The following is a 26518-nucleotide window of genomic DNA, read 5'->3' on the forward strand; positions in this document are numbered from 1 at the left end:
AGGGGATGAACAAAAACAAAACAAATATTATATATTGACATGCGTTTGTGTTTGCGTTTCTCGCTTTTTAAGCTTTCCGAATATCGATATACAGTTTGCATGCTAGATGCAATAATGAACATGTAATTGTATCTAACTAGAAATCTTTATTGTGATATTTTAGAGCAAAATTGCTCCATCTAAACTGTATTTTGTCTGAAAATGGACCATTTATTATTCAGACGTCTTGTTTAACATTTTGACTATTGGTTGAATATGTAGAACTATTGACCCAATTACTTGATCTGATATGTTTGCTTCCAGTCAAGAGCATATGGAATATTTTGGCGACTTGATAAATTACTTTAGTTTTGAGGTTTTATGCTGAAGACGAAAAGAAATGTTTTGAAAATACTCAAGATAAGAGTAACAAAAACATTGCTCAGCTTCAGTAAAATACTACAATTTAATGTTTTAGCATTCGCTAAACGTACGAAGTGGATTCTTGACGAGACAATAGGTAACCTAAGCGATCAGTATTTTTTTTATCTTTTGTATGTTATATTAATCTTTCCTGGCATGTCTTTTAACCAAAATGTTTTCACATATTTCTTAAATTATATAATGCACCTGAAGCATGAAGGAAGTATATTCCTTGAAAATGAATGTTTAATGAAATGCATTTGTAACGATGATGTGTTAAACAAATTGCCACTGTCTGGAATCAGGTCAATTGAATCATAAAGCCCAAGTTTTTTTTTATTACAATCGTTTGAATGTATATTTTTTCAAGAGGTGTACGTATTCGAATGTATTTTCATTAGATATAGATGATTTTTAGCAACTACATTTCAAACTTATGACCACGCATACTCAATCGTATTTTAAGTTTGATTTATCTGATGTTGCATATACTTCAAGCTTCACATTTACTGTACCAGCAGCATCTAGCACATTTCGTACTTAACTCTCCAATACATATGTCTGATAAAAACATAGGAGAAGCACCTGCATATGCTTACACGTGATTTTACTTGGTTATGGATTTTTATACTAACAACATTGTTCTGCCAAAGATAGATATTTATAAACGGCATTGCAGTTAGATGCACCCGTCGTGTATTCATGAATAACACATGCTAGCTCAGTGCTTCGTACAATCAGAGTGAGATTGAGAATTTAATTGGAAACCTTTCTAGGAAAGTCTAATAAGGTGCGATCCGATTTAATAACCTTTGATACATGTCAATAACGACAGACCCCTGACTTATCAAAATATATGTACGGCAAAATTGAAAAATTCTGTTATCCAAACTAGTTATTCGATAACTAAATATATTTATGTATATGATGCACGTATAATCAAGAACAATATTAATAACTTTATCTTGTAACAAATTATTACATACAATAATTTTATGATATCTTCAATTAAATGTATGCTCATTTCGTTTCTTTGTTTCGAAAAAAATACGCAAACACTTGTTAGAAAGAGAGCAATCTGCAAGTAAAAGAATAAAAAAACAACAATTCGCTTTGTAAATAGAGACCACAAACCTGGAAGAACCATACCATATGGTATTATGGCGGTAATCATATAAGGATATCTCTTCAGTTGATATTTTGTCAATTAGAGTTTAGTTGACATTTTATCAATTATATTTCAGCGTTTGAATAAGAAATATTATATCGCTTTGACAAGTTGGGAAACACTTCTGTCTCGTGCTACACATTTCAGTGTCTTGTGATAAGGATGCGTGAAAGCATGTATAAGGCCCCCAAAAATGGTTTGGTTAGGATTATTTTTCAAAAGCTGATAGGGAAGGTAGGCTTTTTATTTTTTTTTATTATTACGCTTTAAATAAGACCGTTATTTTATTGATTTTTATTTTTTCAAAAAATGGTTTGGTTAGGATTATTTTTCAAAAGCTGATAGGGAAGGTAGGCTTTTTATTTTATTTTTTATTATTACGCTTTATATAAGACCGTTATTTTATTGATTTTTATTATTGGGAAATGTTGTTGAAGTAATATTTATGCGAAAAACTACAGAAACAAGCTCAGTAGCAAAACATTAACCCGGTTTATGAAGCCTTAAAGATTTTAAACAACATATTTAAACACACTTAAAAAGTATTTTTTTTACCAAGTGACAATAAAAACGGTAGGGTCGGCGCCTTTTTCGTATGTAGGGTCGGGTTACACGAACAAAATGTATTTATAAGGCCTAATCATTAAACTTCATTTTCAGAACTATTTTGTTTGATCAACAATTGTCTGCATTGAATGACAGTTGCTAATAATCACAATGTCGGCCATCTTTATGTGCGGTCTTAAAGGCCGGGGTAATAGTATAAAAGGCAGACAGTCAGAAAAATGGCCACTTCACTTGTCCTCACAGATCTGTCTGCTAGTACAGACTGCCAGTACATTTTTTTCAAATATGCAAATAATTAACGAACAAAAAAAGCTAAAATTTGCAAGATGGTTCATTAAATGTATCAAAAACATACTATGTGAATTTCAAGTCTCTCAAACAGTTATAAATACAACTTTCAAATATTTTTTTTTATAACTGTCAAACAAATTCAAATTTCCCAGCAATGTTGATTGACAGATCTTGAAAGTTCATGACCCTCTAACAGCCAACTGAATTTCACTACCAATTCCTGTTTACTATCATAGTTTGAGGTTGTAACTGCCATATGGTGGGAAACATCCATTATCTGGGTTGATATATACTATCAAATGGCTTATTATAACATAATTCGTAGAAGTATTGGTCATGGTATACGAAACTTTATTTATATAATCTCAAATGAGAAACCAATGGACGAATTCTTATGTACCACTCTATCCTGAATGATATAACACCACAAGTCATGTAAATGTTTACAATCAAAACTGCTGACCAGAGCAGACCTCATAAACCCGATTAACCACGACTCCTCTGCCAAATAGGCTTAATTGCTGTCCGGTAGGATATTTGGGGTCAGGCAACCCGGCCTTTAAAGTAAAAAAGACACGCTATTTTATTGGAGGGCAAAATCGAGTAAGCCAATCAAAATTATCCTTTCACACGAATGACGTATAGGATTTTCCTCCACCTCGTTTGTCGGAATTACGATTCGGCGATTCCCGATGAATGTGGATCGCATACCGGGTCTGTTTGGCCGTAGTCGAACAAATAATCTCCGTAAATGAAATAAAAACGCACACTTGCTCAAGCGGGCACCTGCTGGATCGCAAAAATGGAGGTTGTGAAATCGGACTTATTGTTGACCTCTGCAAAATATGATCGAAATTCGGTGGAGGAGTTGGGTCATACCCCCTAACCCCCCTCTGAAAATCTCAACGGATTTACATGATTTGGAAAAACGACCCCTCCGGATCAGGAAAAAAACGGAAAATCCGGCATATGCCGGAAAACTTTCACCCATGCTAATGAGATTAAGTATATGTCCATATTTGATATAAATCAACGATTCCGTTTGACAATTTTATGACGCATGAGGTCAAACGCGTCTTCTCTCAAAGTGAAATTCAACCATATCATATAAAAAAGGAAGAAAAAACAGATGAATGCAGATAACGTTTCTTCTGGCATACATAACATGAAATGGAACCATGAAGGACGCTTTGGTATGGCAAGACCGAAAAACTAGCGGGGAGCAAGACTTAAGACCGGTGTGTTTAATGATTTGGCAAATAATTTCATACATCAACACACATAAAGGGTTATGTTAAGCAACGGATCTGGCGTCCATAAACAATCATAAAGGTACCCGAAGAACAATGATGGTTTAGATGTAAACCTTCAGTCATTAACTGACAATGTGGATAGTTTATGTAAAACTTTGTTTAAAACTAATATTTGAAATAATAGAATTAGCAGTAATGTAGAAAGTTGTAAATATGTTTATCATTTTGATTACAACAAAAAAAAGAAATTCATATATAACGAATCATATACTCACGATTTAAAATAGCGAAAAGAGGTACATGTTATTGCAAAATTGTTATTGAAAATGTTTCAATGATATGTTGCTAATCACATATTCCTTTACATCAAATGATTTTGTAGAATTCTTGAGTCAGAAGAAGATGTTTTGTACTTTAATGTTTACACATCTTGATGCAGAACTAAATGTTATGTTTGAACTTAACTTGTTAGAGGAACCAAATGTACTTTTTACAACCAACTGTAGAAGATAGAGAGGCTAGTAAAAAAAATAGTTATGGTTAATCCTAACTGTTTTATCAATGATTTCTTCAAGTATTGATTAAAAAAACTCATATTCCAATCAGTGTTATGTATATTGTTTAATGAAACTTTTGATATTGGTTATTCTTAAGAGAAATGGTCAGAGGGATATATTGTTCATGAACACTAAAAAAGAAGATGATAATATTGCAAGCAATTAAAGAGTTATTACATTGTTAAATACTCTTGGAAAAGTATTCACCAAAGGCAAAGCAGGCAAAGTTTCCCCCGGTTTTAGCCGGGCTGCTCGTCGAGCGGCAGTACAAAGAACGGGGGAAATTAGGTATTTTCAATCTTGCCTTGTCGAAGTCAGCAGGCGTGAGCGACGAGAACTTTGAACGGTTGCCACTCATCGACCAGCACTGTGACTTAGACAATCTAGGTTCCGTTGGACAGGTCTCGACGAGCAGCGGAGATACGGACACACAAAGTTACGCCCGGTCTCGGCTGAACTTCTCGTCGAGCGACGGCCCAAATTACGGGAAAGAGTAAGTATTTTCAATCTCGCCTCGTTTTAAATGATAGATTTACTAAATCGGCTGAGCAAAACCATGTATATATAGAAGCCTAAGCTCGTTGAAGACAACATATGGGAACTGTTAATAGTGTATTTGTATTGCAAAATGTAATTAATAACTTGACGAAAAGCTAGCCATTCAATAATACGTTGTATACTGCATTTATGAGGTATTTGATTATGTTGTCCGGGATGTCATATGGTATAAAATTATTAATCTAAACGTCAAAAGTAAAATGATCGATACTATTTGTATCGTGTGTTTGAACGTTACGTCTAAGGGGAAATATGACAATGTTGTGTAAGTGATAGTTTCACCTGTTGTTAATGAGATTGGAAAGGAGAATCTTTATCAACATTTTTTATTTTCAATGTATTTAAATAACATTTGATGACAAACAAATATAAGGGCATACATCCAGATGTGTTAAAGCATGTTATATCAGTGTTTGCTGATGATATTGTGTTTTTGTCAGAACAGGGACTTTTTATCAAGAAGGCTTGTTATTACTGGAAGAATATTGTAGTAGATAGTCATGAAAGCGACTCTCTCACGTTTGGTGCCAGAAATAATTTGCATTTGAAAATATTTATATTATGATTATTTTACTCTTTAATAACGTAACTAAAGGAAAAATAATTAAAATATAAAACACCTGGTTGTAGTGGGGAGTGAACTTACGCTGGTACAATCAAGATTGTTTTAGAAAAAAGCGATACCATATTCATTCGCCCACACGGGCTTATACCAAGCTGAAGGATGTTTAAACTTTAAAACATCACATAGCATCGCATGATAATGTCAATCAACCAATGATGTAAGAGCTTTTTGTTGAATGGTGTAAGTAACGCATTTAAAAATTGTGGACTTCAATATTTGAGCACATATATCAACATTTGTTGAAGGGTTCCAGCCGTCAGTATCTTAGTTTTTACACTGCCTAAAGTTCGCCACTTTTTGTTTCGTAATAAAATCCACAAAAAGTGCTATTTACAAACCATGTACGGGTCACTTTAAGCAAATGATTGGGTCTGTTTGATAGTCCACAAATAAAGTTCATTTATTTGTTTGTAAAGAAATGTTAGGGGTAAAATTTGAAACCCAGAATAGATTTGTTTATGAGCTAGATAGAACGTCATTGTGTAGTAAACTCGCTGTAAATGCATTAGAAGTTTTAATGTTAGAATGCCATCTATAATAAAATGTGTATATAATTAGACACGCAAATAGTTAATGCTGGATATGTATGATTAGACGCTTATCATTAAGGTCGTGATTTTTGGTTAAATTAAAGTACGGGAAATATTGATTTAAGTCCTACCTTAACGATATCTAATATTGCTGTATATAGATTTGCTTTGCCGAGTTTCTTCTCAAATTCATTGGTTATTCCATATACAGAAAGAAAATGCCATTTGTATAATGTGTTCGAAGATGAGTTTCAATGCGTTTGTGGATGCACATTTTATTAATGTTAGAAAGACATACATAAATAACAGTGATCATGTTCTTCCGAATGTGATATATTTTGAAGAATACTCACCTTTTAAAATATTAATGTAAATAGAAAACTAGCGAAGTATGTTTTTAATGCTATATTATTCAGAACATAGTGTTATAATTATAACGAATACATATTTATACTTAAACAAGGTGCACAATATAGGTTGATGCTGGTTTATTTTTTCATTGTAATGCATTATTATGTTTCACCCATTTGACCGTGTACAGAAAAAACATAGTAAGCCTTTATTAATGTTTTTTTTTTCTTTTGCAAGTACGTGGCCCTAAACAAGTTTGAAATACGCCTTAAAATATCGCTTATATAACCATATATAACCATATATTTGTAACTCTACATCTAAATTCGTGCACAAAAGTATTTACACAAAAATGATAAAATTTGTCGCATCTGAAGCAAGATGAAGAACATTATAATTTCATGGGCTGCATGCAATCCGTCAATTTTTGGCGCAATCATTGTTACAGACACTGAACGCTCCTTCAATTATGTGGACAGCAATATTTGCAGCGATAAAGTTACCAATTCCCCTCTTGCACGTTCGTTGTGACTGGCTGGGAAAATAGTGCACATAGTTGAATTTTCTGATTTATACGTGAGCGTGAAAATATTGACACACACTCCAACAGAACCCCGCCTTGGTTATGTTGATAAAAATCGTCCTATTTTCCGAGACGTTTCTCATGTACAAAGTGATAGCAGGGTGATATCTTTCGAAAGACTGCACTTTTTTCTCCTTGACATTTTTAAAGAAAATGTTCATCTATATGAAAACAATGCAAATTCAACAAAAGCCAACAATGCAATGAACAATTTAGGGACGAGCCAGGTAGTCGGAAACTCAAAACTAAGGCAAGGACCCAAACGACAATAAACTAGAGACATTTACATATTAACGTCATATGCACAGTTACAACAACCACACATATGCCACACACGCATCAAAATTGCATTACACTGATGCATGATGGGATTACAGCCTTGGACGGTCAGTGAAACAAGAGTCTGCTGGGCGCACTAGTTAAATGGCAATTACCCCACACTTGTCACCAAGCCATGTAGATGTGGGTACGAAACTGTTATTGAGTATGTGGTATATGCTGGAATTTACATCTCAAGAACTATAAGTGCTGTTAAAGAATAAGTTAAAGTTTATTTCTACCACAATGAAATATTATTAATTTGAAATGAAGTGACGCCATCACAGATATACATGTGCACTGACAAAGGTTTGAGTTATACGTACATATACCTTAGTTTGTTCCATACATGTCAAACGCTTCCTGCTTTCAGAACAAAAATAAGATACAGCAGAATAATAAGTATATGGTCAAATCTTAACAAGAAACCTTGAAGCGATATATGAGAACAAAATCTTGTAAAGAAACATTGTCGAGTGCCTTAAGCTATATTTTGTCTGGAAACGGGGACAATTTAGATTTTTAAGTCGTCTCCAAGGCAACTGTTACATAATTGGTTACATAGTTTTACCTGAGCAAAACGTACGACTGAATTTATAATGGAGTTTTTTTCGAGACAGTGCCTCACGGGCTAGTTGGTTAATTTTGGTATTACATTGACAACTACAAAATGTATGTGCTTTCATTTTTGCAGTATTTGACAGCATATGCTATTGGGGATATTGGTGATGTGAAGTATTGCGTGTGTTCATCTTCTTGGTCTCTAAAAGCAACAAGAAGTACTTGCTCGGCTCAATACTTGTCATCTATCATATAACTCCTATATCTAATGTAAGAGGAAATGATCCGGGTCTTGTTTTTAAAACTGACTTTTATTTTGTCTTTAAATATTTCAGAATTAAAATTATTCTACATAGTTGGGTCCATTTGATCATGCCATATACATAATTCATAAACATATACAACAGCTGCAGCTTTAAATAACTATATCAGCATATTGCCATCTTACTGTGAATGCATTTTCTTTAAAACAATAACCAACCATATATTTAAGCATTGTGTCACCAAATAACGATCATTGTATCACCAAATAATGATCACTGTAGCTTTAAGCTTCTTAAGGCTTGTCCTTGTAATTTCTATTACATTAGCATAAATATTTATGCGAAAAGCTACAGAAACAAGCTCAGTAGCAAAAACTTTAAACATAGACCCGGTTTAATGGAACTGGGTAAATGCCAAAGACATAGAACATAAAATCACAAACAAGAAACATGGAAGAACAGCACAAAAATCCACAAACATCACAGCATACATACTTTATATAAAAAACTAGGCATGTTTATCAAGGAGTGTTAGGTACCGCCTTTGAACGGTCAGTAAAACTTAAGTTTATTGGGAGATTAAACCAGTAAGTTTCAGCTTTTCTACTTCTCTAGAATGAATGATAACACTGTTTTGAAAACTGCTTGAATTAAAGTTTACTTTAAGCATGATTATAGTCCGTGCAATATTTCATTCTAATGTGTGTTTATTATATTTCTTTCGATGGACTCTCTGCGTGAAAAAAGCGGATTCTTAGCACACCAAAATATTTGTTCTGTTATATTTTAATGGATATTTAGTATTTTGGGTTTGGTATATTACATATCTGTCTTTAAAATTGTGTTCGAAAACTTCTGTTAAACTATAAACACATACACAATACATAAAAAAATAAGAAATGAATATTGTTACTTATACAATTAGGTAAAGAAGACTGACACGTATTGCCTCAATGGAAATAAAGCAAATTTTACATCAGTGTTAATAAATTATTTGAGCGTAAAGTATTTTACCATTCGTTTTGATTTTATTGTCTACTCATACGCAGCCTCAAATCGTATCTTTTTCATGGCAAACTCTTTATTTTGTAATAGATAATTAAATCAGAAATAATGTTTTGTACAAAAGATACATATCAACGGCACTACATGAGACGCATTTATTGTGACAATGGTTACAAAAGTACCACTTACACGCGAAGTGGTACGCACAATCAGAGTGGCAATGTTTTCCATTTTATTGCCTTGTGTGCCAATCTTCAATGAGCCTTTTATCTGAAGAACATTTTCTAGGAAAGTATATTAGGATACAGTCCGACCCATGCATTTCGTTGTCGGATGTCAGCCTCATTTAGATTCCCCGAGTTCCCATAAAAAACAGGAAATGAATACACAAGATGTTTATCATTCTGAGGCCTCCAACTCTTCAAATAATTACAAGACGCAGTTTGATGCACTCTTCTTTTAATGTACGTGAAAGCAGATTTATAATGTTGAACATTCTTGAGTAAAACCGGTTTAATTGTAATGGTTTTGATTTTGAAAAAGACTTTTACACATTTTCTAATTGGAAAATGTTCGGATCGCATATAAATATACATGTACATTGAAAGTTGTTTATTATGTTATTGTTTTAATTTTGTCAGCAGCCCCAAAAAACTTAAATCGACATGTGAAAAAGTGTTAATTTATGATTGAGTATAACATTGTAGTCACTAGAGTTCCAATTATACGTTAAAAATCACCTATGAAGTTGTTTATTTTTTCCGCGTTGTTATAACGTCATATGACAAATTTTGTTCGGTTAAGGTAGGGTCGTTCTATTTACAGAAAGGCTGAGAAAGAATTACTGAAAGGTTTTATTAAATGAAATTTAGAATATTGAATCAATTCTGGAAATAAATAATGAACAACTGGTGTAAATATAAGTAATGAATTGCGCGGTTCATGTCATTATCGGGGATATGAACGCATAAGGGTTGGCTAAAGTACGCGTAAAGTCATCCGGACGCAACACATTTATCCAGTCATTACCCGATAATGACATCAACCACGAAATTCATTTCTTTTTTTAAGTTTAGTAATACCTTAACGATGATAATATTGCTAAATATATAGAACTGTTTTGTCGAGCGTCTGCTCGGCCAGTAATCATTCCATTAACAGAAAGAAAATGTTCTTTGTGTAATGTGCTCGAAGATGAGTTTCATTGCGTTCTTGCATGCAAATTGTACTGATGTTTGAAAAACATACATTAACAAGATTAATTATGTTCGTCAAGATGGGATAGATTTTGATAGCTAATCACCACTCAAAATATCAATGTAAATACATGTAGGAAACAAGCGAAGTATGTGCTTAAGGCTATAGATTTCAGAACATATTATATTTATTAAAACGGATAGATATTTATATAATATTTAAGAAAGGGGCACACTATGGGTTCATGCAGGTTTTATTAATGCATTATAATGTTATGCATAACTAAGTTGACTTACATGATCAAATAAAAACAAAGCATATGATTTGTGTACAGATAAAACTTTATTATCCTTTATAAATGTTTCTTTTTTCAATAAATATCTTCGTGGCCACAACTTCTCAAGTTGATACGCAAAATATCGCTTATATATAACTCTACATTTTAATTCGTGCACAAACGCATTGACACAACGCAAATTGATGACGTTTGTCGCATCTGATGCAAGATGAAGAACATTTTAATTCCATGGGCTGCATGCAATCCGTCAATTTCTGCCGCAATCATGTTTGCAGACTGTGCGCGTTCCTTCAATTACGTGGACAACATTATTTGCATAGATATAATTACCCATTCCCCTCTTGCACGTTCGTTGTGACTGAACGAGAAAATAGTCCACATAGTTGAAATTTCTGATTTATACATGAGCGTGTAAATATTGACACTAATGATGTGGAACCATTCCAACAGAGACCCGTCTTGGTCATGTTAATGATAATCGTTCTATTGTTATGGACGTTTCTCATGTACATGGTGATAACTGAGTGTATTATTTCGAAGACACGGCTTTTGTTGTCATTGATACTATTTTGTACTTGTCACATTTTTGTGCTTGACGCTTTTTCTTCTAAATGAAAAGAAAATGAAATCTACTAAAGCCAAAAATATAATGAAAAATATAGGGACAAGCCAGGCAGTCGAAACTTTAAAAACAAACCCTCTTTAGAGGCGCAAGGTAAGGGCTAAAATGACAAAAAAGTAGAGAATCAAACATATTAAAAACATATACATAAATACAAACACCACAAACAGGCCACACAGACATCAAAACTACTGCCTTTGAACCGTCATTGAAGCAAGAGTTCAAGTGCTCAAACCAGAGTCTACTGGGCACACTAGTTAAATGGCTATCTCCACACAGTTGTCACCAAGCCATGCAGATGTGGGTATTATTGAGTATGTGGGAATGCTGGAATTTACATCGGAAGAACTATAAGTGCTGTTAAAGAATACTTATAAGTTTATTTCTAGCACAAAGTAATATTATGAATTTAATTATTGCGTTTGAATATGACAGCAACCTAATTTATATGGTACTCTTATCTGAAATGAAAATACACCTACAAAGATATACATGTGTACTAACAAATTTTTAGTTGTTATAGAGTTATATGTACATTTACCCTTATATGTTCAACTCATGTCAAAGGCCCCTTCTGCTTACAGAACAACAATAAGATGCAGCAGAATGATAAACATATAATCTTATCTTAACAACAATCCTATGAGAACAACATCTTGTGAAAGAACATTGTCTAGTACCTTAAGCTATATTTTGTCTGGAAGCGGGGACAATTTAGATTGATAAGGCGTCTCCAAGGTAACTGATACATAAGTGGCTGCATACGTTTACCTCAACCAACTAACCAGTGATTTTATAATCGACTCAATTTCCGATACAGTGTCTCACGGACAAGAGGGTTAATTTCAGTATAACATTGACGACCAGAAAAATGTATGAGGTTTCATTTTTGCAACATCTGTCAGGATATGATAATATTGGAGGTGTGAAACATTGTGTGTGTTCACTTAGTAGGTCTCTTAGAGCAACAGAAATACCAAGTACCTACTCAACGCAGTACTTGTTGTCAATCATGTAACTTCTATAGCTCATGAAAGAGATACTAATCTGGTTCTTTTGTAAATCGGATCTTTATTTGTTCTTTTAATATTTCAGAATCAACAGCCTTTGCTTCCTAGTTAGGTCCATTGGCTCATACCATAAACATAATGTATAAACAAATACAATTTAGTGGAATTGGCGATCCATTATATCTGGATATTGCCTTCTTGCTGTTACCGTATCTTTTTTGAAACAATAACAAATCATTTATCTGATCATTGTGTCAGCAAATAACAATCATTATTTCATTCTAATGCTTTAATATTCCCTTAATGGACTCTGTAAGAAAAATCGGATTCTTAGCACACCCAAAGGTTTTTTTGTTCTGTTATCATATAATGGATATTTAGTATATGGTGTTTTGTATAAGACATATATGTCTTGATAATTGTGCTCAAACACATTTGTTAAATTAGATAACCGTTCACGAGATATGAGATCGAGAAACGAAAATGATTATTTTGACATGCACTTTTATGTAAAGAAGTTTGACACATTCTTGGTATTACCCGAAGAAAAATGAAGAACAAATCTTATATCAGTGTTAATAAATGATTTGAGTATAATGTATTTAATGCTTCGTTTTGAGTCTCATATCCACGCGTACGCACCATCATCGCACCATCGGATATAATATTATTTTATCCGATGGTGTTATGATTGTTTGCAGGACAGTTAATGTAAACTGTAAGCACCTGCTCCTTTACATCAAGGCATAGAAGTATTCGATGCAAATAATTTTACTAGAATCATCATCATATCTCTGTCATGGCAAAGTCATTTTTTTTTGTACGAAAGATATATATCAATAGCATTTTATCAGACGCATTAATTGTGTATACAATGATTACGAAATGCTAGCTTTTACACGATATATTTCATGTAATAAGAGTGGCACCTTTTTCTATTTTAATGCCTTATCTGCCAATCTTCAATGAGCCTTTTAACTGAGAAACAATTTCTAGGGAAGTATATTAATATACGGTCCAACCCATGCATTTCGCTGTCGGATGTCAGCCTCATTAAGGTTCCCCGAGTTTCCATGAACACAGGAAATGAGTACACAAGATGTTTATCACCCTGAGATCACCAACTCTTCAATTAATTACAAGGCGCAGTTTGCAGCACTTGTCTTTTAATGTAAGTAAAGAACAGCTTTATAAAATTGAACATTTTTTATAAGACTGGTTTGCATGTAATGATTGTGATTTGGAACAAGTCCTGAACCAAGTTGTATAATTGGAAGATTCTTCTCTCCTGGAATGAGTTAATTGGATTGGACAAACTCATTTAAGTTTACAAAAATTCAGAAAATCATGCAATTTAAAATTGCAGAGAAATTAGCTGAGGTAAAAACGTCATTATGTTTTAAAATATCGATAGGACAAAGTGCGTTTATTATTTAATTTAGAAACCGTTGTAAATCCTAAGTTCGTTGAGTACGCCATTCCCTAAAATACACACGAAGTTACAACGCTAAACAAATGAACGAAGCAGAACCGATGTTTACTTAACAAAAAATGTGTAGTATTTTACAGTATGGTAATGAATGAACATAACAACTGATGGTATTCATTATAAAACCATAACAATGAAATAACGATTCATTGTCTTTAAAATATATCCTGTATGATTGGCACAAACCCGAACAATTAGGCTGCCCATACTGTAACTGGTACAAGAGGACTGCCCATACTGTAACTGGTACAAGAGGATCGGAATTTACCTGCACTCCAGGAGATGCAACTTGACTATTGTTAAAAACACCGGAACGCGTTTCGCCGATGATTTTGTTACAATCTGAAAAGAAAAAAAAAACAAAAGCAATTGAGGTTATTTTAATAAATATTCACCTTGATAAAATCAGAAATAAGTGAATGCAAAGTTTACTTTGAATAAACCCGAGAGGGTTTATTTTTATATTCCAGTGACCCTTTGCTGTGTCAGATACTCGATGTCTTGTATACCAAAGAGCTCACCATTTTGTGAGCATTTCTCACGACTGTTGGTAAAAACCAACTTTGAATAAATTACATTTATGAAATTATCTATTTCGGTTAATACCTTATCCACTCGCCCACAGGACCTTATACTAAACTGAAGTATATTTAAACCTTTATTGATAACATTGCTAGCATCACGTGATAATGTCAATCAGCCAATGACGCTACAGCTTTTTGTTGAATGGCGTTTGTATCGCATTTAAAAATAGTTGACTTCAAAGAGCAAGTTATAAAGTGGATATTGAAAAACATGACCGAGTCCCTTTCAGCTTAGTATGGGGTCTTTTGTATTGTCCGCAAATGAAACAGTTCATTTATTTTTTGTAAAGAATAACAAGGGGTAAAATTTCAAACCCAGAATAGATTTGTTTATGAGATAGGTAAAACGCTATTGTTTAGTAAATTAGCTGTAAAAGTATTACATATAGACTGACAAAATTGAATATGCAAGCTATTATATTTTAGTAGTTTAAATGTTAGAATTCTAAACCTGATAAAAATATATATAATAAGTATGGCACACAAAAATTAAATACTGGGTATATGTGGTAAGAGGCTTATCACAATACTCAGGATATATGTTTAAATGAAGGTGCCGGAAATATTGATTTAATTTTACGTGTTTCAGCAGATATCTACGGATATGTATTCATACCTGAGCTCAAAATGAGGAGAATCCAGTAGAGCTAATACATATGGGTTAATATCAAATTTAAGTTGATTAAAGTCCTACATTAACGATACTAATATTGCTAAATATAGAACTGTTTTGCCGAGTATCTGCACAACTATTACAAGTAGAAGCCAATAGTTATTCCATATACAAAAAGAAAATGCCCTTGTGTAATGTGCTCGTAAATGAGTTGCATTGTGTTCCTGAGTGCAAATTAATTTTATGTTAGAAAAAAAAACATACATAAAAAGATTTATTATGTTCGTCAAAATGTGATAGATTCTGTAGAATAATCACCATTCAAAATATCAATGTAAATAGAAAACTAGCAGAGTATGTGTTTACGGCTATAGATTTGAGAACATAATTATTTATGATAACGGAAAGATATTTATATTTATAAGTGGGGGGAGCAATATTGGTTGATGCAGATTTTTTTTAAATTTAGATGCATTCTTTTGTTCAACTTATTTGACTTAATGATCAAAACAAAACAAAGCATATGATTTGTGTACAAAACTTTTTAAGCCTTTATAAATATTTTGTTGTTTTCTTCAATAAATATGTACGTGGCCACAAGTTATCCAGTTAATAAATACGCCAAAATATCGCTTATATAACAACACTATATCTATACCTCTTCACTTAATTCGTGAGCAATAGCCTTTTCACAATACATATTGATAACATTTGTCGCATCTGATGCAAGATGAAGAACATTATAAGTCAATTGGCTGGATACAATCCATCAATTTCAGGCGCAATCATTTTTGAAGACTTTGATCGTTCCTTCAATTACGTGAACAGCAATATTTGCAGAATTATAATTACCACTTCCCCTTTTGCACGTTTGCTGTGACTGGCACATTAATGAATTTCCTGATTTATACATGAGCGTGTTAATAATGACACTAATTATGTGGATCAATTCCAACCGAACCCTATCTTGGTCATGTTAAATGAGAATCGTTCTGAGTTTTCTGAACCGGTCTCATGTACAAACTGATAACAGAGTTTAATCTTTCGAACGGCAGCACTTTTCGTCCTAGACACTTTTTTGTTCTTGACACTTTTCTGGTTTTAACTTTCTTTTTGGTTTTTGTCCTTGACACTTTTTGGCCTTGACACTTTTTTGTCCTTGACTCATTTTGATATTGACACTTGTTGCCCTTGACAATTTTAAAGAAAACTATTTAAATGAAATCAAATCAATGATTCAATGAACAATACAGGGAAAAGGCCGCTAGTCAAAAATTAAAACAAAACCAAACCATGTTTATTGGTAGGTACAGGGCAAGGTCCAACCATGTTTATTGGTAGGTACAGAGCGAGGTCCAACCATGTTTATTGGTAGGTACAGGGCAAGGTCCAACCATGTTTATTGGTAGGTACAGGGCGAGGTCCAACCATGTTTATTGGTAGGTACAGGGCGAGGTCCAACCATGTTTATTGTTAGGTACAGGGCGAGGTCCAACCATGTTTATTGGTAGGTACAGGGCAAGGTCCAACCATGTTTATTGGTAGGTACAGGGCAAGGTCCAACCATGTTTATTGGTAGGTACAGGGCAAGGTCCAACCATGTTTATTGGTAGGTACAGGGCGAGGTCCAACCATGTTTATTGGTAGGTACAGGGCAAGGTCCAACCATGTTTATTGGTAGGTACAGGGCAAGGTCCAACCATGTTTATTGGTAGGTACAGGCGAGGTCCAAACGACAATAAAGTAGGGACACAAACATTTTAACACCACATACAAAAATACAAACACCATAAACAGGCCACTCACACTCATCAAAATTGCATTACTGATAAATACTTGGATTACCGCCTTGGAAATGTCAATGAAACAAGAGTTCACTCGAAACAGAGTTTACTGGGTACACTTGTTAAATGGTCATAACCTAACATTTGTCACCAAGCCATGTATATGTGGAAACTGTTATTGAGTATGTGGGTATGCTGGAATTTAAATCTCAAAGACTTAAAGTGCTGATAGAGAATACATATAATTTTATTTCTAGCACAATGAAATATTACAAATTCAGTTGTTACGTTTGAACAAAAAAAAGCCTAATTAAAATGGTACATTAACAACAAATAAATGACGCCCCAAAAAAGATATACATGTATACTAACAGAGGTTTGAATTATACGTTCCTGTACCTTTAATTAGTATGTTATTTGTTCCATTTATGTCAAACGCTCCTACTTTCGGTACACCAATCAGATGATGCAGAATGATAAACATATAATCTAATCTTAACAACAAACCTTGAAGCGATATATGAGAACAAAATCTTGTGAAAGAACATTGTCTAATACCTTAAGCTATATTTTGTCTGGAAGTGGGGACGATTAAGATTGTTAAGGCGTCTCCAAGGCAACTGTTACATAATTGGTAACATAGGGTTACCTCAGCATAATGTACGACTGAATTTAAAATAGACTCAATTTCCGAGACTGTTTCTCATGGGTACGTGGGTAATTTCAGTATAACATTGACCACCAGAAAATGTATGTGCTTTCAATTTTGCAGTATTTGACAGCATATGCTATTGAGAATATTGGTGGTGTCAGTTATTGTGTGTGTTCACCTACTTGGTATCTAAGAGCATCAGGAATATCAAGTATTTACTCAACTTTGTACAGTACTTGTCGTCAATCATATAACTACGATATTCAATGTAAGAGTTAATAATCATGTTCTTGTTTGAAAATCTGATCTTTGTTTGTTGTTTTAATATTTCAGAATTAATAGGTTTTGCTTCCTAGTTAGGTCTATTGGATCATTTCATATACATAATATATAAACAAACACAATTCAGTGAAATGTGTGAGTCATTATATCAGCATATTGTTGTAAATGTTCCTTGACACAATAACCAATAACTTATCTGACCATTGTGTCACCATATAGTAGTCACTGTAGGGTTAAGCTACTAAAGGCTCTTCCCTGCAGTTTCTATAACAACAGTGTTAGTTTCAGCTCCTCTACTTCTCTAGAATGGATGATTACGCTGTTTTGAAACTAAAGTTTACGTTAAGCATGTTTATAGACTGTGCAATATTTCATTCTAATACTGTTTTAATATTCCCTTGATGGACTCTCTGGATTTTAGCACACCCAAAGGTTTGTTCTGTCATCTTTTAATGGATATTTAGTATTTGGTCTTTGGTATATGACACGTCTTTAAAATAGCGCTCAAACACATTTGAAAAACTATATAAGCGTTCACGAGATATGAGATCGAGAAACGAAATTGAATATTTTGACATATACTTTTATGTAAAGAAGTTTGACCCGGTTTTGATATAACCTGAAGGAAAATGAAGTACATATTTTATATCAGTGTTAATAAATGATTTGAGTGTAATGTATTTTACCAATCGTTTTGAATCTAATGTCCACGCGTACGCATCCTCATCCTGTATAATTTTATCTGATGGTGTGTTGATTTTTAGCTATATATTTAATGTATAAGCACCTGCTCCTTAACATCATCACCTGGAATTATTGGATGCAAATACCTTTAGAAGAATTAAATCGTATCTCTGTCAAGGCAAACACTTTATTTTGTAATATATTATTAAATCAGAAATAATGTTTTGTACAAAAGATACATATCAACGGCACTACATAAGACGCATTAATTGTGTATAAAATGATTACGAAATGCTAGCTTACACGCGAAATGGTTCGTACAATCAAAGTGGCAATGCTTTCCATTTTAATGCCTTATCTGCCAATCTTCAATGAGCCTTTTAACCGATGAACATTTTCCAGGGAGGTCTTTTAAGATACGGTCCAACCCATACATTTTGCTGTCGGATGTCAGCCTCATTAAGGTTCCCCGAGTTTCCATAAAAACAGGAAATGAGTACACAAGATGTTTATCACTCTGAGATCTCCAACTCTTCAAATAATTACTAGACGCAGTTTGAAGCACTCTTCTTTTAATGTAAGCGAAAGCAGATTTATAAAATTTAGCATTCTTGAATAAGACCGGTTTTCATGTAATGGTTTTGTTTTGGAGCAAGACATGAACATTTTTTTATAATTGACAGATTTTTCTCCAGGAATTAACATATTGAATTTGACAAATTAATTTAAGTTTTCAACAAATCAGAAAAGCATGCAATTTAAAAGTGCAGAGTAATCTGAACTGAGGTACAAACGGTCGATTTTGTTTTTTATTTAATTTAGAAACCGTTGTAATTTCTAATGCATTGGGTTTGCCATTCCCTACAAAGCACAGGAAGTTAAAACACTATAAAAATGAGCAAAAAAAAGACAAGGATGACAGCATAACCGAAGTTTGATAAACAAGAATTGTGTAGTTTTTTACAGTATGGTAATGAATGAACATAGCAACTGATGGTATTTATTATAAACCATTCTCACAGAAATGGCAATTCATTGTCTTTAATATCCTGTATGACTGGCAATCCACGTATCATTTAGCCACTGATGAGATTTCTTGCACTCTTGTGGATGGCGACATGAGTCAGAATACAGAATATGTCACCCAAGCGTAGGCATAATATAGATATTCCCCGATTTATGAACTGGTTTTAAGTTCAACTTCAACAATGCTGAATTTTCTTAGGTGTGTTCATTGTAGTTTTTGCCGTCTGGAGATTGAAGATCACGTAAGAACCTAGCTACGCACCGACAGTCCAGGAAAGCTAGCTCTGACTGAGTTTTGCCATGACCGTCACAGTTTCATTAATATTCATGCATGTTTAAGTGTTATCGATACAGTTATTATAAAATGTTATGACATTTTACTTTCATTAATTCGTATTTCTTATATAATTTGCAATAAAATCCCGAACAATGAGGCTGCCCATACTGTAACTAGTACAAGAGAACCGGAATTTTTCCTGTTCTAGAGGTGATTCAACTTGGCTATCTTTAGAGACGCCCGCGAGATTTGCACTCAAAACGTTTTCACCATGTTACTGCTTTTTTAATAATCTAATAAGAAAAAAGCAATTGCAAATATATATAAATATTCTCCTTGGTAAAATCATAAATAAATGAATACGAAATTTAGCGATAATAAGACTTTTGAGTTTTGATTCTGATTTCTTACTATTAAACTATTGAAATATGTTGACGACCTTGAAGGTTTATTTCTACATTCCAGTGACTTTTTGCTGTGTCAGATACTCGACGTCTTGTTTTCCAAAGAACTCACCATTTTCTGAGGAGTTCACACTGTACAAAGTTAAAATACTTTTCAAAATATACATTTGGGAAACAAATTCGAATTACCTTCCCAATATTTTTCTTTAGCCAAATTAAGTCTAGATTATTTGAATTAAATTCACGATGTGAGATTTCGCTCCCGATATTACAAGTAATAGAGTACTTGGGGCGCCAGAGCATACCAAATCTATAGTCACGTAGAGGGTTTTAGGCAATTCATACGACTGTCGACTGTGGGGTCGTAACAATTCATTCACAAAAGCAACATCTTCAGTTCTGGTGTAAAATTACCATCCTAACAAGTTTTTTAATTTTCCAGTTTGCTCACACATGGAGACGGGCGTGTTTATGTTGTTTGGTGGTCGGCGATTTGAGTCGAGCAGCATCATCGAGGCGTACTCGCAGACGTTCCACATTCCGTATGTATCTCCAAGCTTCGCGGATAACGTTGGGCGACACCTGCCCTCCTACCAGCTCCACATGCGGCCCTCCCATACGCGCGCTCTTGTCGACGTCATTGAACACTTTGGGTGGAGGAATTTTCATTATGTGTACGATTCAGACGAAGGTATGCTTTAGTGCGTCTTGCATTTTTAGCAACGACATATTCCTGACAAATACGGACATTTTATTGTTGCGTTCTGCAAAGATCGATTAAAAGCAGTTGTATCGCTATTAGTTTTTTTAATCTTATGATAGATATATCTTACATTCTTTGAAAGACTTGTTAGCAAGTTTCTCATTTTCTACTGACAGAATTTGTAACAGGTGAGCTGAATACGTGACCGTATAAGTTTTAATTCGGTTTCATTGCATCATTAAGTTTTAATTATTTATACCGATGTACTTGTATTTAGTACCCTACATCAGATTTCCGTACCAGAGCGCTACTCCGTGTCTCACCTGCCTTTATCCTCATCACATATTGATGTTGGAGATAGGTACCTAAGTAAGGCATTGTGCATCTTTGAAATTTCTGCTTGCCGACATAAGATGTATGGGTAGGTTTCAGTTTTTAATATTGTACAATTGAAATGGATTTATTCCACAATGAGCGACAATAAAACACGAACTATAACAGACTTATAGATCAGCGTTAAAACTCAAGAATAATCATATGATAAAGAATGATGCCACGGGCTAAGATATGAGTAGATTCAGTCACGAGGGCTATACACGGGATAGAGAGCACACACTACATGTTGTTGACTCTGACAGATGATATATAAATATGTATATATGTGCGTTTTGCGATCACCACCCTTTAGTTTATTGTAAGTGGATAAGATTTATTACGTATACGAATTATAACGAGGATCTATTACTTATTGTGTGGGTTTAAAGTGGTGTGTATTGGATGAACACATAAGCATTGCTTAATATATGAAAGGAAATGACAGTTCCTTCACTGATTTATGACCGGAAGCTACCCTTGTTAAAGCGTTTGCAGTGTATCATGCCCTTTTCCAACAAATTATTAACAGCTATAGTTGAAAAGATTCGAAGACACCATAATGGCCCAGTAAATACATTATTAACAAATATTAGACAAATTTGTATTGCAATTGCACAGGATCACAGTCAGAGCCTTCAATTATTAGTTCAGTGAAGCTATGCAATATAAACCATGTACTCAAGCGAAAATCGAAGCCTCCTTAGACAAGTGGTCTTACAAAGTTTTCTATTAAGGACGAGCTCACATCACGCCAATAAAAAAAATCGTCAAAGGGTAACATTATAGGAAACCCGGTTGACATAATAATGTTAGGCATAGCCATGTAATGTACTGCTTGAATCTTAACTTGTCTTCGGCTAATAATGAAGACGAATGATTTCTGAGAGGTGTACGTCCCCAAAGGCATGTGAAAAAGTCTCACGAATCACGGAATTTATCACTGCATTTTGTTATGGCTTGATTTGACAAGATTAGCTCCCAATTGACGTTTATTTTATAGAAATTGTTTGGCACGGTAGGAGCAACTTGAGGACAATAATGTCGGTAGGGAGACAGGATAAATGTCCTAAATGCCTTCGATTTAGGATCAAAACTCAGTTGCCCTGTTTCAGTGAGAAATAGGAGGACAGTTACCGTTGGCAATGCTGATGAGAAGGTTTGATCTTACCGTCTATCAATGTCTGATTGGTGAATATTTAAGAGCACTGTAAGAAATGATTTGGTTGACAAAATTGAGGATAATTTTATTAAATTTTCCCTGTAGATAACTTTGATTAAAAAATGCAGGTCTGTACCGAATACAAGAAATAATTCGCACGTTCGAGAGTAAACGGTACAAGGCGACGGTGCGCATGCGCCGGTTGGTTGACGTATACAATGCGCACGAGGAGTTGCGCGCGCTGGATAAGCTCGGGGAAGCGGAAAACCACACAGATCGCCTTATCCTCCTCGACCTATCGCGGGAGGAACACTATCACAGTGTTCTCAAACAGGTATTGGAGCAACGAATGAGTTTAGAGAGTCTATCAAACTGTTTTGTCCATGTTGACAGTTGGTGTTTGACCGTTATTTTTTTTCCTGCAAAAGCACAGCCGAATTTTGTTATTTGGCTTATCCCCGTATTTTCCGTCGCTACATCGAAGTTATTTTATCTATGCACATACATAAAACACAGCTTAAAACTATAAATCTAGAGTTTAAAAGTTATTTGTAAACTGAAAATACGGTAACAAATGCTCTTTTTTACTTTCGACAGATACGAGAGGTTGGGATGAATAAACACGGTTATTGTTACGTCTTAGGAACGATGGTGAGAATATATAATAATTTCGTTTTATTGACAGGAAAAGCCTCGTTTTATGATAAAAAGGCTGCATTTGTAGTTTCTTTCATTAATACGTCGTGTTGTTCTAGTCTGATTATTGAAGCTTTCTATGACCAATAAACTCGAACAAGACTAATGGTCGCTGTGGTTGTTTTCTTCCAGGACTTTCTATCTCTGGAGATGGGTCGGTACCAGCATGGTGGTGTGAACATAACAGGGTTCCAGTTGGTTAACTACTCTTCACCCTTTGTCCAGAAGTTCCTAGGCCTATGGAGCGAGCTTGACCCCCACATCTGGCCCGGTGCAGGAGACAACAGCATACATGTATGTGGCATGTGAACACGGTGTTAAAGCTATCCATTGGCATAACATAGACTAGACGGCACAATGTAACTCTTGAATCCTAACAATGCATTGTATTTTGTAACCACAAGAATTTTGAGGTAACTTAAGAGTCAATGTCTAATTAATGGCAAATAGAAATATATATAAAGGGTACATTAATTAGTCAATCCTTTGCATAACATTCTTACAGTTTAAGATGTATTTAGTTACAAGTTATAATTGTTGTTCCCCTATAAATGTTTCACTTGGGTGTATGCGTGTAAGGTGTGGGAATTTTAACGTGTTACTGGTTTTCCGAACCTTCACTCATTTTATCAACCCAACTTTTTACTATCGGACATTTCTTTAGCGTTTTTTTTCTCCTTTTGGTAACATCTTTTCTATAACTTCTTGTTTCAAAATGACGATAATAATTGTTTTATAGAGCGTTGTAATTAGGTTAACATTCATCAATACAAACGGCGCTGTATTGGAGTTTGACAATACTTTTCAGCAACAACATTTAGAATACAACCCACATTTACAGCCAATGAGAATGCAGATATGCAATCATTAAGTACTAGGCTTTCGCGGGTTTTTAAAGGTCCGCCCACTGTCACTCAACCTGGACACAATGCCTATGTCAGATTTTGCGTTGACAATGTGTCAGCCAATGAGGTTGTATTCTTAGTAAGCTAGATGACCTTAATTAAATCTTAATGATTAAGAAGGGCCCTTTCGCTACGCTCACTCCGCCCATTGTTAATCATTAAGACATTATTTCATGTCATCTAACTATTACATAATCCAGGTGTACACATCCTATTAGTATCAATATTCAGGAGCACTATAATCTGGAAAAAAATATTTTGGCCTAATTACAAGTAAACTTCAGACAAAGTGTAAACGAATCGTATGGCGCTGTCCTTACCCAGACAGACATAACTTAGTTATGCCGTCGTTGCGGAAATAAGGGCAGTAATATGATGGGTATATTTCCATAGATTGATGCCGCCCTCGCTGTTGACGCCATCACCGTGATCCAGAAAACCCTTTCCCAACTAATCGAGAACTCCTCCAATGTGTTTAAGGTGACTTGATATGTAGCGTATATAAAAAAGGTGACTTGTTGATATTAAGATTAAGCAAAAAGATGACTTGTTATATATTGCATGCAAACGAGCATTGTTGACATATAGCGCACACAAAAAGGTGACTTCTATACATATTGCGTATACAATTACCAATTCAGCTCATTTTACTTGACTTTATTCGTTTTAAGATGTTATTTGTGAATATTATTTTAAAAGCAAACGAATAATTCGTTTTAGTGTCTAGAGCATGATTGATGTGTAATGAATTGTTGCATTATATTTTTCATTTATAGCAATTCTGTTAGATAGTATGCTTTTTTTTGGAACAAAACAATACAGTTATTATGTTCCAGCATACGTTTCGACGCGGGATGGTGTACAACTATAACCAGTCACGTGGTGTACCATGTGACGCCGATCCTCCAATCCCCTGGATGCACGGCGCAGCACTAATGGATGGAATTAGAAACGTATGTACTGAACTTGCATCAAATATAATTCTAATGCAGTACATTTAATAAGAATCAATTTGTTAATTTGAAATGTTTATAATGAAAATAGATATGTAAATGTAGGAGAAATTATTTGAACAACTGACGTGTGTTTGTTTTGCTACATTGTATCAAGACATTGCCTTTCGTGCCTCTCGAACGATCTGTTAAAATAAATTTCAACTAGATTTATAATTGCACAATGTTTTATGCTGAATGTATGGGTATTAATTCAGATATAACCCTGTTTGTGCACTAATTTAAAATGCTTTAATAAAAACGGATTGGCTCACCCTTACGCCATTAGAAGCTTAATTATGGCAGGCTACGAAGAAAGAAGTTTTAGCAACGCGTTTTAAACTTCTAAGAAACTAGTCTCTTCAGCAAGAAAAAAATTAATAGGTTGAAAGCTTCCCCTCTAGATCGTTCTAATTGATAGAAATTGGAAATCTGCAGTCAGAAGGAAGCTGGTAGATCGTACATCTTCTCTTAAAATGTTTTAGCACTTTTCAAAGATATTAAATTTATTGACTTTCCTTTTAAGATCTTCTCTGTCAACAGGGATTTAATTAAGTTTTATTTTACAGCTTCATTTCAGCGGGGTTACTGGAAATATTGAGTTTGACGAATATGGATTTAGGAAGAACTACAAGTTTGATGTTTACAACGTGGGACTGAACAATGGGCCAAACAAGGTTGGAATTGGCCTTCTTGCTCTCCGGATTATCATTTATCAAATCGAATTAAAAATATCTCGTTCAGTTTGGAAGTGAGTTCAATAAAATCGACAGCTCACCCTTTTAATAACGGTTGGATACATGTTCTTGTTACTGATTTTGTTTTAAAAGTATTTGTCTTCTTATTGCTTGTCTTTACCCAGCCCCGAGGTAATTTAAAACACAATTACCATGAACATTTCTTGGAACCTTGTTTAGTGAAAAAGCCGGCCTTACATGATCAATTCACAAGACCAGCATTATTGTTTAAGGAAAGGAAATATGACTTTGTCTTTTGAAAGGATTGAAATACATTTGTATTATTCAAGAACAAGAATACAGTTATAAAACCAGCCATTTATGTACATGTATGATTATGCAGATCGGGGAGTGGTCGACCCGGGGAGGCGTGTACACTGACGGGGAAGAGTTTAGCAGGGTAACTAACACCTCGCACGAGGGGAAAGTTTATGTCGTCACTTCCGTACTGGTACGTCACTACGGCAACTTACAATCAGTTGCTTATTTATTTTTCTTGACACTTAACACTTGAGAAGTTCACGAAAATGGCAGCTGCACTAGACTACCTGCTTTTATTAGTTGAAATGCTTTGCTGTACAAATATATGTTGAGCTAAAAGAAATCACACATTCATCTGTGAAAGCAGCTTTTTAAACCCTACAGAATGGCCTCAAGCTATGTGAGCAGACAAATAGATTCATATATGATCACCTTTTATAACCATTCTGGCTGTTTAAAAACAATCTGTTTGAAACATTATTCATGTTCAATGCAAATAAATACTTAAGTTCTATATTTATGATGTGCACCTGTTGCCAATCTTGCCAGAATGATATCTTGCATTGTACAGGTAGTCGTGTTTGGAAGTCTTCAAACATGTCTACGTTAGCATCTTCGTTTAGTCACTATAGTATCAGTTTGTTAATTATGAGAATTTTAATACTGAAATCACGTTGCGTTTCACTAAATGAGTTCAAAGCTCGTTTTTCAGCAATAATAATAATAATGCTTCACA

General features: G+C 34.3%; 1 protein-coding gene across 1 annotated transcript in view; it reads left to right on the forward strand.

The window, feature by feature from the left end:
* The window catches only part of LOC128226268 (glutamate receptor 2-like), a 94123-nt gene that overhangs the window by 55249 nt on the left and 12356 nt on the right, over window positions 1-26518 (forward strand). Inside the window, exons 3-10 of the mRNA XM_052936150.1 lie at window positions 20397-20645; window positions 22320-22525; window positions 22789-22842; window positions 23020-23181; window positions 24186-24272; window positions 24629-24745; window positions 25354-25461; window positions 25865-25972. Of these exons, the coding sequence (XP_052792110.1) occupies window positions 20397-20645; window positions 22320-22525; window positions 22789-22842; window positions 23020-23181; window positions 24186-24272; window positions 24629-24745; window positions 25354-25461; window positions 25865-25972 (1091 nt within the window). The remainder of the gene's footprint in view (window positions 1-20396; window positions 20646-22319; window positions 22526-22788; window positions 22843-23019; window positions 23182-24185; window positions 24273-24628; window positions 24746-25353; window positions 25462-25864; window positions 25973-26518) is intronic.

This window comes from Mya arenaria, chromosome 3 (assembly GCF_026914265.1).
Source record: "Mya arenaria isolate MELC-2E11 chromosome 3, ASM2691426v1".
Lineage (NCBI taxonomy): Eukaryota > Metazoa > Mollusca > Bivalvia > Myida > Myidae > Mya > Mya arenaria.